This window comes from Trichomycterus rosablanca, chromosome 1 (assembly GCF_030014385.1).
Source record: "Trichomycterus rosablanca isolate fTriRos1 chromosome 1, fTriRos1.hap1, whole genome shotgun sequence".
NCBI classification, from domain to species: Eukaryota; Metazoa; Chordata; class Actinopteri; order Siluriformes; family Trichomycteridae; genus Trichomycterus; species Trichomycterus rosablanca.
In genome coordinates, this window is record NC_085988.1 from 23,667,489 (window position 1) to 23,685,504 (window position 18,016).

At 37.2% G+C, this 18,016-nt stretch overlaps 1 protein-coding gene across 1 annotated transcript in view; it reads right to left on the bottom strand.

The window, feature by feature from the left end:
• spock1 (SPARC (osteonectin), cwcv and kazal like domains proteoglycan 1) overlaps nt 1-18,016 on the bottom strand; it is a 311,022-nt gene that overhangs the window by 25,088 nt on the left and 267,918 nt on the right. Inside the window, exons 4-6 of the mRNA XM_062990558.1 lie at nt 9,578-9,680; nt 5,906-6,038; nt 4,787-4,901 (exon numbers count right to left, since the gene is read on the bottom strand). Of these exons, the coding sequence (XP_062846628.1) occupies nt 4,787-4,901; nt 5,906-6,038; nt 9,578-9,680 (351 nt within the window). The remainder of the gene's footprint in view (nt 1-4,786; nt 4,902-5,905; nt 6,039-9,577; nt 9,681-18,016) is intronic.

Here is an 18,016-nt window from a genome sequence, read left to right on the forward strand (position 1 = left end):
CAAAAACCACCCCATTATTTTACATAAGTCTAAAATATATGCAGTTCCATGGGACCATGGAACACATTAACAGGTTTCCCATACATCCTTATGGGAAAAAATACCTTAAAACTCAAAACCAATTGATGCTGAGTTTCAAGGTAATTTCATTATTACAGTACATTTACCGTTTATTGTACAGTATATTACCTTTCTATAATCTGCATGTATACGTTTAACCGCATGTAAGTGTTAATTATCATGGAGTTCATGTAGACTAATAAAGGACTTACCAAACCTAAATCAGTAATTTCCTGATCTATAAAACCTTCATAAAGCTGTTTATATTTTGTCAATTCTTCTTATTATTATTCACTTACATTTTCTACAACAAGTACCTTTATAGCCATGACAATATACAGGTAAAGCTTTCCAAAATGTTTCAGAGTGTTTAAGTTGGAAGAGGCAGTCTGGCTTGGGATCAGCATTCCATTTATTCACAAAGGTGTTTAACTGGGTTAAGGTCAGGGCTCTGTGCAGGACCCTGGAGTTTCTCCATACCAAACCCGTCAAACTATGTTAATAAAACATGTGAACTCAATACTTGAAAGAGGTGTCCACATACTTATACAGTATATAAAATATATTTAATGTGAGGTTAAGCAAATAAACCAAAAATACATTTTTCAGGCACATTATATAATTCTGAAGCTGAATGTGGGCATGTATTTTGTTACAGTGCAACTGAAACCTGAAAACCTGAATCAATCATTCATTTTCTTTACGGAGAATAAATCCATTTAATTTAGCCAGATTTAATAAGGAATAAAAGAGAACAAAAAGCTATTGACTCTTTGTTTGTTTTAGTGATTTAAAACCTCTTCTGGGTATTGGGTATGTAATAAACCAATTTCACCAATAGCACAAAGCATTTAGCTCATCAAAATTGTTCAATTTCAGCACCAGACTTTAATTTAACTAAATTATCCAAAATGGAAGAGATGAGAGGGCTGCAGGAGATATTTGGAAACTACACCTGAACTCTTTTAGAAATCTCACAACATCACAACTACTTGATTTTAAAATATAAGAACAATTACTTTAAAAACAATTACTTCAGCTGTATTGGTAAAAATTGCTTTAATGCCAAACAGTGGTTTTCTACTTTGACCACTACTACTATTATTACTCTGTAAAGGTTTGATGTGTGATTATTCCATTGTATAAAAGCACTCCTGGATTGCTTTTACACAATGGAATAATCACATATCAAACATATTATTAGTGACATTATTAGTATTAGTACAACCCCAAATCAGAAAAAGTTGGGACAGCATGGCAAATGCAAATAATAAAAAAAAACACAGAGTTTCTTACTTCAAACTGTCTCAAATAAATATAATTTATGCATAGTTTTTACCAAGCAGTATGACTGTAGGGGGTTAGTAAAATGCACATGAATATCACATAATCAGAAGTTAAGGGGTCAATTGATTTGCCAGCAATCCTCCTAGCATGCATGCATGCACACACACACCCACCCACACACACACACTTACAGCCAGGCAGGCATTAATAATTAAAGGCATATAAGACCAACTGTCCATAAACATTCTGACATTTTCTCTTAAAGATATGTGTAGACTTGTATTTATTGCTCTTTTGGGACCAGTTTAAATTACCACTGTACAGTTCATCCATGTTACATCACTGCTGTGTTTTTTTTTTACTGACTAGCTAGCTAATGTCAACTGTGAAATCCTACTTAAACCTCCACCTTCCAAAATCAATAAATGCAAACATCAACCCTCATCCTTAATGATACACAGGAACTAGTACTGCGGCATTGCTAGTACTGCGGCAATTAATTATGGGATGATTGATTACTTGGGTTCATTTAAAAATTTGGGAGGTGATCTCGCTGGGCTGGTTTTCCAGTCTGGGATCAGGGCAGCAGATTCTTTTTTCAGGGGTTAACAACACGAACAGTGTGCTGTTCCTGGTTAGATTGTGAAATGGTCAAAATGAGATAGCATAGTTTTTGCCAAGCACTATGACTGCAGGGGGTTAGTAAAATGCACATGAATATCACATAATCAAAAGTGAAGGGGTCAATTGATTTGCCAGCAATCCTCCTTTAGCATGTACACACACACAACCACACACACACTTGCAGCCAGGCAGGCATTAATAATTAAATGCATATAAGACCAACTGTCCATAAACATTCTGACATTTTCTCGTAAAAATACGTGTATGTGTGACTTGTATTTATTGCTCTTTGGGGACTTGTTTAGATGCCCAACTTAAAGTTCATCCATGTTACTCCAATGTTGAGTTCTTTTACTTACTTTCTAATAGCCTTAGCAAGCTAATGTCAACTGTGAAATCCTACTTAAACCTCCACGTTCCACAATCAATAAATGCAAACATCAACCCTCATCCTTACTGATACACAGGAGGAGGGATCTGTTTACATTACAATTCAACATGTGAATTAAAGTAACATTTAAAAAAAAGAACTGAATAACCTAAAGTATTACACATTTTGATGTCACTGTGGTTTCATCTGAAGATGGCATTTAAAGGATTTAAAGGAAGGCAATAATTACCAAATTTACCTTTATAAATGTTTTATCTAAAAAGTAATATAACCAAAACATGTAAAAGGTCCTTACGTCTTTCTTATTGATGTATTTTTTTTTCTATTTATGCATTTTTATCCCAAAGTTCATATGCTGCTCAGTATCAATATTTAGTATATACAGGGGTTAGACAAAATAACTGAAACACCTGGTGGTTTTAGACCACAATAATTTATTAGTATGGTGTAGGGCCTCCTTTTGCGGCCAATACAGCGTCAATTCGTCTTGGAAATGACATATACAAGTCCTGCACAGTGGTCAGAGGGATTTTAAGCCATTCTTCTTGCAGGATAGTGGCCAGGTCACTACGTGATGCTGGTGGAGGAAAACGTTTCCTGACTCGCTTCTCCAAAACACCCCAAAGTGGCTCAATAATATTTAGATCTGGTGACTGTGCAGGCCATGGGAGATGTTCAACTTCACTTTCATGTTCATCAAACCAATCTTTCACCAGTCTTGCTGTGTGTATTGGTGCATTGTCATCCTGATACACGGCACCGCCATTGGATGCACATGGTCCTCCAGAATGGTTCGGTAGTCCTTGGCAGTGACGCGCCCATCTAGCACAAGTATTGGGCCAAGGGAATGCCATGATATGGCAGCCCAAACCATCACTGATCCACCCCCATGCTTCACTCTGGGCATGCAACAGTCTGGGTGGTACGCTTCTTTGGGGCTTCTCCACACCGTAACTCTCCCGGATGTGGGGAAAACAGTAAAGGTGGACTCATCAGAGAACAATACATGTTTCACATTGTCCACAGCCCAAGATTTGCGCTCCTTGCACCATTGAAACCGACGTTTGGCATTGGCACGAGTGACCAAAGGTTTGGCTATAGCAGCCCGGCCATGTATATTGACCCTGTGGAGCTCCCGACGGACAGTTCTGGTGGAAACAGGAGAGTTGAGGTGCACATTTAATTCTGCCGAGATTTGGGCAGCCGTGGTTTTATGTTTTTTGGATACAATCTGGGTTGTTTCAGTTATTTTGTCCAACCCCTGTAGGTGCCCAGCTTGCAGAGTTGAGATTCAAACTCATGAGTTCAAGATTACAGCTCTGGTGTGCCAGTGTGTTTTGCTGCAGTGCCACCCAAGCCCCCATTGATTTTCATGTATTGCAGCTGTAACCAACCATATTCTTCAGTCTTGATAATTGTACACATCCCACTATACAGTGCACCGCAATCAGATTAGGGCAGAAATCTGAAAATGCGTTTATGGTTTGATACTGAATACACTATTCTAAATACATTCAGCAACACATTCTGTTACAGTTAAAAGTCTAACATATTTAAAATACATTTAGTATGCAGTTCCAAAACCTACAGAGCTGATAGTCTAACTGTTCTTTTGAGTTATTAGAGAATAATTTGTTTCCTTAATGCTTTTTTTCCTCCTATTTGGAATCTGTACATTCTTTGCTAGTGCAGGTGCCATGAACTGTACTGCGACAATTAATTTGTAATTTTCCCCCCATACAAGCACAACCAGTCATGCAAGTGTGGGCACCAGGATGGTTGATAGCACAACTAAGTGTTGATCTAAAGGCGGTGGACTAGTACATTAGACCACTGTGCTGCAAGTTTTCCCAATAAATAAAGTGGATGGGATTGTAAAAAGTGGTTGTTTTTACTAAAATGTATTTAATTTAGAAAATTATCAGGAAAACTAACAGGACAACTAATCAGCAATTATTTATAAAGCATTTATGACACATTTTAAAATAAGCATGTAAGTGACAATGTGAGTGACAATTTTCCCTTGGTGCACTTGTGATGTTGGTATACATGGTCTAAATGTTTGCCAGACAAAAGGAACTCAAATGTCATTGAGAACCAACTCATACCCAGTCCAATGGTCAAGAAAAAGCCCAATAAACTTAACTCCTAGTACTAAAGTGGTCCACAAGCAAAGAGCACAGTGTGCATTCATAAACTGGTAAGAGTATATGTAGTATATGTAGTACCTTCAACTTGAATATTTTTCAATGTATCCTGGACTGAACCCAAATTCTACATTTTATACTGCCTTACCCTGATGCTTACTCTCTTTTATCTACTTCTTACTGGCATTTAACTCTGAATGACCAGAACCAAATCTAATCACTTAAAACATGATGTTCATATATCCAAAATGCATCATTAAAACTAGAAGTGACTCACCATTCTTTTTAGTGTGTGGTTTGAAGACTTCATGTCCGGGCAGGCAGGGACATGGCCCCTCACACTTCATTGTAAGGCTTTTGCTGGAAACACATGCCTGAAAATCCAGCTTACACTGGACACAGACAGAGAGGTGTTATGGGCAACATAGTTCAAAATGCACAATTTACCAGCCTGCAGTGCAGTACTCAGAAAGGCAGGAGTAAACCAGCAATAAGAACGAACAAGTGATGTACTAAATCACCAAAGTCATTGTCAATATTTTTTATTTTAAATTAAACTGATTTGCACTTTATTACAAATCCAATAAAGAAACTGAAGCAATTACTTATACATTATGCATAATGCAAAAGCTGCTGCAGTCTAATAAACTTCAACTAATTATTCATTCTCTGTGTGTATCACAGCAGAGGATGTAAAAGTGCAAAAAGTAAATTAGCAGCCATGCAGAACACTATTAAAATGTAGAGAACCAACACGAATGAGATTTATCTTTTTTCTGACATTTTATACAGAAACAAGGATGGGATTTCACACGTATTAATAGTGTGTTGATTACAGTTAAAAAATCTTTATTTGTCTGTTATTAACACACCTCACACACACATAGATACTGCATTCCTGTGCACTGTATATTGTTGAATGAGAGCTTTAAAGCAGATAACGTATCTTTTCCCACCAGCGTATTACCTGCTAGTGTACAGCAAGATCACATTCGGCAAAACTGTCATGATACATTTATTCAGTACACCTGTTCTGTGTACATTTACTGAGCAATTTATAATCTACGCTTACCATATAGATAAACTTTATAGGTAAACAATTACTGACTGTATTGACTGTTTATCTGTAGTCCCTTCACTCCCTTCCACAAAGTACATCCATTTATTAGGTGTATATGGCCAACAAATATACATCACGTTGAGTAAACCTAATGTAAAGGCTTGTAAGTGCACTTTAAATCCACTTTAAAACTGATAGATGCTGATTTATACATTATATTATATTATATAGCTTCTGCATTGTTACATGTTAAAGGAAAGATATTTAAATATTTTCTGTAAGAGAAAGGTTAAAAATGTGTTAAAACGATATTGCACCACATGAAGATAAAACTACCTTTGATGAGTAGGTGTGACCATCTGAGCCACACACAGGGCTGGGATGGACAACAGGACAAGGAGTACATTTTCCATGGTTCATTGCTACCTTCCAGTGCTTATGGAGATGGCTGCCCTTCCTTGGTTTGACACTGAAACAGAATATAGAGAGTAATAAAGCAAAAAAACTCTAAGGGCGCATTGACATGAGATGAGGCAAAACCGTGAGCCTCACCGCAAACCCTCACTTTGCTCAGCGCTTGTCTTACCACGTGCGGTAAAACGTCAAAAAAGTGCACCATGACACAAATATGCATTTGTGTAAAATAACCGTCAAATTCACTCTAAAAGAGTTCACATGTATCTGTGTTTACCTCACTGTTTCACTTTAAACTTGTGTTATAGCTCAGGTGCTGAGAAATTGTGAGAATCAGCTTTTCCAAAAGTCTAAAACATGTCTGTGTACTAAAAGAACGACACAGGAACACTTAACTTCTGTTAATTATTACTGATTATAAGTTCTCTCCACTAATAGAATTCCTCGGCCATTGTTTTGATACAATAAGTCACGTTAAGTTTTGTTCACGTTAAGTTTTGTTCATATCGTCTGAGTTGCTTTTACTACGTCATATCAAACATTTTGATCTCATTGGAAACTGGGTCAAAGTTCAATCAGGTGATCTTTGAGCGCCAAGGCAAGCGCAAAAATCATGAGCCCAACGCAGTGAAAGTGCTGTCTAAGTGGAGCTTAGGAAAGCACAGCTGCAAGCTAAGCAGCACCGCCACCCTCAATAGAAAACAATGGCACAGCCGCTTCTCATGTGCATGCGCCCTAACAAAAAAAGGGAAGATAGCGACTTGATAGACCAATTAATAACTCATTAAACAGTAAAGATAGTGAGGTAACAGTCAGTAATTCATGTATAATTGTAGGTAAATGGTGAAAGAGTTTGACCCGAGCGCTATAATAACAGGTTTGAAATGCAGCAGGTCTGTGTGTGAGATGTACTAATTAAACAATGAGCTAATGATGGGTTAGAAAGGTCATGCAAACACTAAGTGTGTATGTGTGTGATTCTCCTTTAATGTGTGACGCTGTGCTCTCAGTGAGCATATAGCATGGTTTGTGTGATGTAAAAAAACAGTAAAAAATTGAAACATGCAAATAAAAACAAAAAGCAGTATTTTGTAATGCAATTTGTCGTTTAGTCTGCAACATGCTTCAAAAACCAGAATGATCAGAATGATCCACTGTGGCAACTCAGGAGCAGCCAGGAAAAAAGACAGTCTACAGTTTGTAACATTATTAAAAGTTTAATAGAAATCTCTGTGTGTAAAGGAAAAACCCAAAACCACTTTAAAGCTAGTAACTATTCAAACCCTTGGAGAGTGCTGCATTAAAAACTGATGAATTCTTTATCTAATACTGCAAAATACTAAATAAAAAGGCTTTTTAAGGGACAACTTAGCAACTGCTTGTTGCAGCAAGACAATGCCAGGCCATATTCTTCCAAGTGTTACAACAGCCTGGCTCCAAAGTAAGAGAGTGGAGGTACTAGGCTGGCCTGTCTGCAATCCAGACCTGTCTTCCATAAAGAGAAGGTGGGGGCAGTGATGTAAAGTAACAAAGTATTAATACTTTGTTACAGTTCTTAAGTATATTTTGAGTATATGCACTTTATTCAATATTAAAAAAAAGAAAATGTATACTTTTACTCTAATACATCTGCCATAAGTAAATGCGTTACTCGTTACTACAAGAAAAAAAAGAGAAGAAATTGAGTAGCTAAATGATGTAAGATGTGTCACAAACTGCAGGCAAGCATTAATGCGCAAGTGCAAACAAGCTCTCTAAAAGTGATCATTGTGAAAGTTATCGGCTGAAGCGCCTCTTATGTTTAGATTATTTAAGTGCAGATATTTAGCTAAAATTTTTTATTACATTTGAACCACAGATATAACGTTTCACTACATTTTGTTGGAATTAATTCAGTGCAAAACACATGAAGACACGTCCATAATTTTTAAAAACTCACCTGCCAACAAATATTTCCTCAGCTAAATTCTGAATTATACCGGCAGAGGAAAGATTCATGGTGTTGAGTAAAATGCACGTCTTTAACCCTTTAATAGTCTCAACAAGAAAATAATGTTTAAAAAAAATTTCTTTGCGTTTCCTAGTTTTTAACTTTTCCAACTTTTCATGGATGATTTTTCAGCTGCTGCTTCAAGTTAACATACACTATATTGCCAAAAGTATTCGCTCGTCTGCCTTCACATGCATATTAACTTGAGTGGCGTCCCATTCTTAATCCATAGGGTTTAATATGATGTCGGCCCACCCTTTGCAGCTATAACAGCTTCAACTCTTCTGGAAATTCAGTGGTTATAGGTTATAGGGATATATCTATGACTTGAATGTACAACCCAAATCAGAAAACATTGTAACAGTATAGAAAATGCAAATAAAAGAGATGCAGTGTTTCTTACATCTACAATGACTCTTATTTCATCTTACATAAACCCAAAATATTTCATATTTTGTCAAGTCAACTTCATTTCAACTGTTAATATACACATACATGCATTTTTGGCTTACAGCACATTCTAAAAAAGTTGGAACAGGGCAATTTAAGGCTGGTAATGAGGAAAAAAAATCATGATTTGGCACAAATCATGTTCAGAGGGAAGAAAGAAAATGTATTTTGTTCTATAAATTCTTCTGACGTAAAGACCTTGTTTTTTCTGGAGGTATAGGGTAGGCTCCATTGTTAAGGTGGTTTATAGGCTTAAAAGAACAACCTTCATATATATTTTTTTTATTCTGACAGCTTACGCAATTATTTATTTTAACAGCATTTACTTCTACTTCTATTGCCAATACGAGTACAATAAACATCATATACAGTACATTAAGACTTTTACTCAAGTAAAAGGTGACTTTTACTTCTGTCAAAGTGAATTTTTACACAAGTATGGCTTTCAGGTACTTCATACACCACTGGGTGTGGGGTATTAAAAAGTTAATTATATAACAATGGTAACGATGCCTGTTGTATACATGTCTGTGTGACATAACAATGTTATAATGTTACTGTTTTTAAATGACTGTTCCTACATTTTTAAAACTTCTTAAAGCCATCAAAGTTTTGGAACTTTATAGACTTGATATCAAGGGCTATTACTGATGAAAAAAAACAGTATCAAAAATCTAACTGATTTACTCAGACTAACCTAAAACTTGACCAATAGGCAGAAAATCAGAAGCCAGTCATTACATGAAAAATTTGAGTCTGCACTCCGTCCGCACATTCCAATTTCCTGCGTTAACCACCAAATGCAAGTGCCCCAGCACTGATTCAGGCTGAATGTGAACTGTGATTATATGGCTCCTTTAGCTGGATCATTTGGAAGTCACTCATTTAGATTTGCAAGAGGATTTCATGGTGTTTATTCAGTAATTGATTGGCACAGATGGCAGTAGGATGGTGATGTGCTATTAATAGGAGATTATGAGAGGAGGCCGTCAGTGAGTAAGAGTAATTTAGCTAATATCATTTCAACGCTGGCTTACAACCACCACTGAAGGAAATTCCCACAACAGAGAAAGAGAGAGAGAGAGAGAGAGAGAGAGAGAGAGAGAGAGAGAGAGAGAGAGAGAGAGAGAGAGAGATATTACCTGTGTTGTAACGGTTTGTGAATGGTGCAGACCGCCATTTGAAGGTCATGACTCACACACACTTTGTGAGGAGGACAGAGCACCTTCATACAGGGATCTTTGGTAACGTCAACATCTAAAAGAGAAACAGAAAGACAATATAATTATATTTAAATGTTTGTGTCAATCCTCACATTTAAAGAAAAGGGACTGTCTATAGATTACAGATGAGCAGTTGGACCAACTGAAAGTAAGTGCTAATATACACTGATCAGCCATAACATTAAAACCACCTCCTTGTTTCTACACTCACTGTCCATTTTATCAGCTCCACTTACCATATAGAAGAACTTTGTAGTTCTACAATTACTGACTGTAGTCCATCTATTTCTCTACATACCTTTTTTAGCCTACTTTCACCCTGTTCTTCAATGGTCAGGACCCCCACAGGACCACCAAAGAGCATGTATTATTTAGGTGGTGGATCATTCTCAGCACTGCAGTTACAATGACATGGTGGTGGTGTGTTAGTGTGTGTTGTGCTGGTATGAGTGAATCAGACACAGCAGCACTGCTGGAGTTTTTAAATACCGTGTCCACTCACTGTCCACTCACTCTATTAGACACTCCTACCTAGTTGGTAGATGTAAAGTCAGAGATGATCTATCGCTCATCTATTGCTGCTGTTTGAGTTGGTCATCTTCTAGACCTTTATCAGTGGTCACAGGATGCGTGGGGCGCTGTTGGCTGGATGTTTTTGGTTGGTGGACTATTCTCAGTCCAGCAGTGACAGTGAGGTGTTTAAAAACTCCATCAGCACTGCTGTGTCTTATCCACTCATACCAGCACAACACACACTAACACACCACCACCATGTCAGTGTCACTGCAGTGCTGAGAATGATCCACCACCCAAGTAATACCTACTATGTAGTGGTCCTGTGGGGGTCCTGACCATTGAAGAACAGGGTGAGTGTGGTAAGTGGAGCTGATAAAATGGCCAGTGGGTGTAGAAACAAGGATCATAATGTTATGGTCATAATGTTATGCCTGATCGGTGTATAAATATAAAGAAATAAGCTATTAAGTACAAACCTTGTTTTTGAAAAAGTAGATTCATTTTGTAAAATGCAATAAAAATTTAAATCTGTGATTTGTTGAATTCCTTTTAACTGACAAAAGTACCAAGATTTTCAATGTTTTCATCGACAAACTTGATTGTATTTTGGAAATATAGACTAATGTAAAATTTGTTAGCGCAAAGGGCATTATTAACGCTATGTTACCTCAAGTTTCCCTACTGTCAAAAGTAATTTAGAGTTGCTTTAGCCAATGCTTGAAATCTATTCATTGTTGTGATATAAAAGAGTCAATTCTATGATGTTGCACACTTTTTGTAAGCATTTTTCAGTAGTTAGACCTCGGTTGACACACAAATTGTCTTATTTCAACACACTATCTATGAGTTCTCCAAAAAGAAGATAAAGGGTCTGTTCGAAAACCAAGTGAGCTACCTTGCTGTCTACTGCCTACACAGACAGCCGCCTCAGTAGAGAGGATTCTAATTAGTCATCGACCTATAAGTCACATTGTTCGGATGTGCTACTTAGACAGCGATTACAGCGATAACATCAGTTTTCGCTCAATAAGCTAACACAGTTAGCCTCATGCCATTCAAACCAATGCACTAGCATGTCAACTAATGCCAAGTTCACACTACACGACTTCCAAGTTGTTCAGATTGCTGTACAGTTCACACTACACAACTGGAACGGGAGTCTTTTCAGTCGTTGTGTATTTCACACTACACGACTGATCAATGATAGAGGATTACACACTACACAACCTACCACCATGAGGAATTGCAGGCGAGTCTGTCTGGTCTTCCAAACCATGTTTTGTCACAAAAACACACGCGAGAAGTGACAAAAGGTTTAATGATACCATGTCCAAAAATGCACGTCAACAATAAGCGAGCGATGAAAGCTGATGTTCAGCGTAAAATCAAGGAGAAAAAACGACACCAAATATCCAGATATCTTCTAGGCCACCCCAAAAATGATGTCCTTTTTCTCGTCACCTTTACCCCTGGGTTTCTTACTTGGGATTTTAGTGGTTTTATGACAATGTCAACTGTAAACATGACTTAAATTAAGCCATGTACCTTAGAGCTCAGTTAATTCCCTCATAAAGTTGGGAATTAAAGTCATGTGAAATACAGACTCGCTGGCAGATTAGGCCTCTAAATTTAGCCAATTCACTAAAAAGCACTCAGACATACCCAAGGTGTTATGCAAGAGTCTTAATGTCAGAGTTGCAAAGAAAAAGCCCTTACTAAAAACACTGCAGAAGGTTACCTGGATAAAACCCAGTGAGGTGGCAGAAAGCACTGTCATATGATGAGACCAAAAAAGACATGATGGCTTAAATCTAATAATGCACATTAGCTGATAGCACCATCCCCACTTCAAAACTGGGTGGTTATGGTTTCATGTTTTAGAAATGCATTTGAGCAGCAAGTTTCAGTCTGTTTGTAACTGATGTGAAAATATATTATGCCAGTAAGAACAATTGTAGAAGAAAGAGAAAACAAAATGAGCACATTAATAGACGCCATTGGTGGCCTGCCTTTCTGAGAGGTGATGAAATCCCAAATGTACAATCACAATAGGATGAAAAATGTGCCGACAGACATTCAGTTAATTACTGTGAACTGCTGAGGTAAACAAGAGTAAGGAATCAGTGAGGTAAGTGCTCACTAGTTTATGAAATAAGAGATGAGTGCGCCTGCAGGGCTGATGGAAGAGAGAGCTGGAAGAGTGATTTCATGAGAGAGGATCAAAGAGAGAGAGATAGTTGTTCATTACTGGCTGATCTTTGCACTGTGGTTGGTCGCCTCCCACCAGCAGTGAATGCTGAACTCACACCTTCCTGTAAGTCATGCTGAGAGCACAACAACAACAATGTAGAGTGATGAACACACATGCGCACACACACACAAGCGCACACACACACACCACATATTAATCCTGTAAAGCAGAGGTGGGCAATTAAATTTTGCAAGGGGCCAAATGAGAAACTGGGACTGTTGTGGAGGGCCGGACCAACAGGCTGATCTTAATTCTGCTCAGTTAATTTTATCTCTGTATAAAGGAAGTAAATTGTATTATTTTGATAAGCTTTTACTGCAAGAATAGATGTTACAATCAGGCAATAAAAATGAGAAGCAAGCAGAGTAAAAACATCAACATCCTTTAACTATTTAATCAACTTTTACAAACTGTTTTGAACAAAATGTGCAGGTTTTAAATTTAAAAACCTGGTTTAAACTTTACACAAAGTGCTATTGCTATTTTGTTTGCAGTCTAATTACCTCATTTGTTGTTTTATCATTTTTATAAATCTGGTCTTAACTGCTCTAGTCCTGGATGTGTAAAACTTTATATAAAAAATCCTTGTTGCCTTTGCAGTTTGCAGGGCCAGTGATAGCTCAGTGGTTAAGGTACTGGACTAGTAAACAAAAGGTTGCCGGTTCAAGTTGCCACTGCAAGGCCCTTAACCCTCAATTGCTCATTGTGTTCAGCTCATTGTGTAAGTCGCTTTGGATAAAAGTGTCTGCTAAAGGCTGAAAATGTAAATGTAGATGTGACTCTCTGCATCATACAAGTTCTTGTCTTTCTCACTGCAATGGCGATGTAAATTGCAAACCTTAAACACAGCAATCTGGTTGCCGCAAACTAAACACACAGCTTTACATCTGACTTCAATAAATAAATACTTGAAAGTCCATGTCTTGTTAAAAACATACATTTTGTATCAATTGCACTCAGTTCTATTTGCCAACACGTTACGGTGATGCTGGATACACTCGCACACACACGCATGAACATACAAATGTAGGTAAACTGGAAAAATAACATTCCTTTCAAAAAAAAAAAAAAAAACTATGCCATTTTATTGCATGTATGATGTACACTTTTTTTAAACGTCTTATTTCTAATTGCAACTACGGGCCAGTCAGAGACACCCAGCGGGCCGGATGTGGCCCGGGGACCTTACTATGCCAAGGTGTGCTGTAAAGTGTATAAGTGAATATGATGATTCTTTTCACCTCCATTCAATTCAATTCAACTTTATTGTCATTATACAACACAGGGTTGTAGGGCGGCACGGTGGCTAAATGGGCAGCACTGTCGCCTCACAGCAAGAAGGTCCTGGGTTCGATCCCCAGGTGGGGTGGTCTGGGTCCTTTCTGTGTGGAGTTTGCATGTTCTCCCCATGTCTGTATGGGTTTCCTCCGGGAGCTCCGGTTTCCTCCCACAGTACAAAGACGTGCAAGTGAGGTGAATTGGAGATACTAAATTGTCCATGACTGTGTTTGATATAACCTTGTGAACTGATGAACCTTGTGTAATGAGTAACTACCGTTCCTGTCATTAATTTAACCATGTGTAACCATTAATGTAACCAAAGTGTAAAACAAGACGTTAAAATCCTAATAAACAAACAAACAAGTTCTAATTGAGAGGGTAATGTGTTGTTTCTGGAAAAAAAGAGAGAGAAAAACTTGACCTATAGTGGATAAAATATGCCATTTACATTCAGTACACCAATACTTGAAACAAGTGTGTTTCTAAGCCTTATTTTAATCTTGTTAAAATTAAACTCTTACTCATTTCAAGCTTGTTCTAAAATTCCTCAGTTCAGCTGAAATGGTATACATGGATATATGTCTGGGTAATGAGCCACATTGGGAATTACTAGAGTAAAACACATATTTTGCCTTTTTTAGTCATTAATTTCAAATTAGCAATTAGTTTTGACTCTGGGACAGACAATGTGGTGTCCCACCAGGTATTAAGCTAATAAAAACATCAGTGTGACCAGCCAAGAGAACACTGGTGCTGCTGTTATTCTACATCTTTTTAGATGTGAGACTTGTGTTTAAAGTGATGGCTGGACATGAATGAAAATAAGATGGAAGTAGATGAAGGAAAATGGATAAAGATCAAGACTATGGAAGATAAAGAAAGTGTAGATAAAAAGAAAAAAAAACTGGAGTGGAGTAAGATGGGTGGAGTATTACTGATAAAAGGCAATGGATAGAGATGATTTGAAGTGAGCAGAGACTATTATAGACCAGCAACTTTTACATTTCTTGAATTGGCAAAAGTCTGTATATTTAAAATTGTCTAGTTGGTGGGTAATCTGAGTGTCTAGTCAACTAGTCTGTCTCAAAAACATAACATTCACTAGAACAACTACAATCATCTTTTTTTGTTGTTTGTAGGCAGTGGAGAGTCCTCTAATAAAACAGATTATTACTCAAATGTTTCCTTACAAAACTCAGAAACCAACTTCAAGGTAACAAAACAAAACTTGTGTCAAAAAGCAGGCTATAATTTAAACAATGTTCATCAATGCTCCCCATTATGCTGCAACAGCCACTGTAGGTGGCTCACAGCTCTTGGTTTAACTTATCACTAGTCAGTGTCATTAAGGAAATTGTCACTCTTGTTTCTAAATAGCTTTTTGTCAATCTGTCAAAAACTTGCCAGTAATTTAAATCAGTTCATTTTAACTATATGTAAGTAAGTAAACAAATAGGAAATAAGCAAGCGATAACCTGGGGTGGAATGTGCCCTGCTTTGGATGTGTCCCTGACTGGAGCCAGTGTTTTAGATAAAATCAGGATGATTTTATAACCCTTAGCAGAGGCAGTTATTTGCTCAAACAAATTTCAATGCTTTCTTATCAGACAAATAATAAATTTATTGTTATTCTTAAAAAGGTATGGAACATTACTGTTACATAGATAGATTTATAAGGATTGAAAGAATTTCAGTGACTATAAGTAAGCGTCAGTTAAAAATTTATTTACATTTACATTTTCGGCATTTAGCAGACGCTCTTATCCAGAGCGACTTACAGAAGTGCTTCCATAGTAAACATTTTTTACTCTAGTTTAAGTAGACAACAGTCAAAGAATATAAATCTGCTGAAACCCTGTTAGAACCATTTTTTTTGCAAGAAATAAATAAGAGCATTAGTAAGTACGTCAGCTTAAGTGTTTAGTAAAGAGGTGGGTTTTTAATCGTTTTTTGAAGTGAGAGACTCACATGGTCGGAGAAGGAAAGCTCGTTCTCTTCATATGATGCTAATGAATATATAAAAATGAACATATAACAATGAAGGAATATATAACAGTGGAATAAGTGGGTACTTTTTCCACAATTGTACAAACAACTTAGTGTTTAGTAAAGTACAGAGCAAGTGCAAGTACAGAGAAGAGCCTTAATGCGAGTCTTCCTTGAGTTCTGGGTGGAGGATCAAGTCGAGTGAGACTAGTGGCTCAGAGGTTGCGTGGTACAGAGTGGGGTTCTATTAGACCTTGAAGGTAGCTATGGGCTGGTCCATTTTGGGCTTTGTAGCTACAGGAAGCCAGTGAAGAGAACTTTATTATTATGCCTGAAGAAAAGCAACATAGTGCTTTATTGTTAGAACATTATAGTAACAGTCAAAGTGTGTAACTGTGTGGGGTAATTTTATTGAGGCAGGCCTGGATGCCCTGCAAGTATTTAGGGAAAAAATATCCTTTCTATTAGAATTCTTTGAGGAGAACATAATTTCTCAGGCAAAGTTGTATTATGTACCATAACAATGATCCAAACACAAAATCAGTTCCACATCTGAATGGTTGAAAATGAACTAAAATTGCTGCAAAAGAAACTTACAGTTATTGTCGTCTAATTACTATCGATTATGCAACAATTACTATAAATGACATTAGTGTTGGATTCTTAAATAATTTACATTGTTTTATAAAATGTTTTCTTCTCCAGGTCTCTTATGTGTAATTAGTGTAATTACTGTAATGTATTTTGATGACCTGAAATTATTTAATGAGACAAATATGCAAAATTAGAGAGAATCAGTGAAGGGGCTGATTACTGTTTCTAATTGCTGCATGTAACAATAATCCTATATGCTTAACCTGTCCTGCTAATGAGCAAAAAATACCAAAGTTGATGGGAAGAAATTGTGGATATGAGTATTTAATTAAATAACAATGAATATACACCAACCAGGCATAACATTATGACCACTGACAGTGTTAATAACACTGATTATCTTTTCATTACAGCACCTGTTAGTGGGTGGGATATATTAGGCAGCAAGTGACATTTTATCCTCAAAGTTGATGTGTTAGAAGCAGGAAAAATTGGCAAGCGTAAGGATTTAAGCGAGTTTGATATGGGCCAAATTGTGATGGATCAGAGCATCTCCAAAACTGCAGTTCTTGTGGGGTGTTCCCGCAGTCTGCAGTGGTCAGTATCTATCAAAAGTGGTCCAAGGAAGGAACAGGGGTAAACCGACGACAGGGTCATGGGCGGCCAATGATGCACGTGGGGAGCGAAGGCTGGCCCGTGTGGGCTGATCCAACAGACGAGCTACTGTAGCTCAAATTGCTGAAGTTAATGTTGGTTCTGACAGAAAGGTGTCAAAGTACACAGTGCATCACAGTTGCAGGGCTGTTTTGGCAGCAAAAGGGGGACCAACACAATATAAGAAAGCTGGTCATAATGTTATCACTGATCTGTGTATAACAATGAAGGAATATATAACAATGGAATAATTGGGTAGTTTTTCTACAATTGAACAAACAAAATCAATTTTACTGAACTTGTACAGTGACAATAAATCAATTTAATTTATGTCTGTTCTAGAATAAACAATTTAACCCAATTAATACATGTGTTAATTCATTTTACTGACAGCTTCATCCTTTTCAGGCTTTTGGTGGGTCCAGCACCCAAGACAGAAACACATTCAGGGCAGATAAACACATACACTCACATTTCAAATTAAAAGTAGCCAACCGTCATTCTTTTTGTTTTGGTGATGAAATTAGAGCACCTGGAGGTCACCCACAAGAACGGCAAGCAAAACACTTCACAAACCCAAGATCCATGTTTCTGTGTGCACCCACTTCACCAGCAGTACCTGCATGCTGGCTTGTTTATTAAGAGTGTGATTTAGGAATAGAAATGGCAAGTGTTTCATTTAGAATGAAGCTTGAGGTTGTATGAGCGCTCATGTTATTTTAATGGCTTTTCTAAACTGTTGGCTGATTCTGCTTTGTAAAAGACGTAAATGGCATTTTAACACTCTGTTAAAGCTAATGACTGAGCTCTGAGGTACAGCGCTTTTTAATCTGTAGTGTAGAATTTCATCTATTACTGTTATTCTAAATGTTACAAACCCTAGTGTAATAAATCAGGAATCATTTGGTTGAGTGACTCTGTTTGACCTTTTCACTTTTTGTCAGGTTATTTCTTTGTGTGAGTCGTTTTAAATGTAATTCTAAGTTCTTAGCATTTAGATTTGACTGCATCACAGTCGTCACACCCTGCTCTAGCTACAGTGGCAGGAAACAAGTATTCAGCCACTTTTGCTGTTATTTAATAAACTT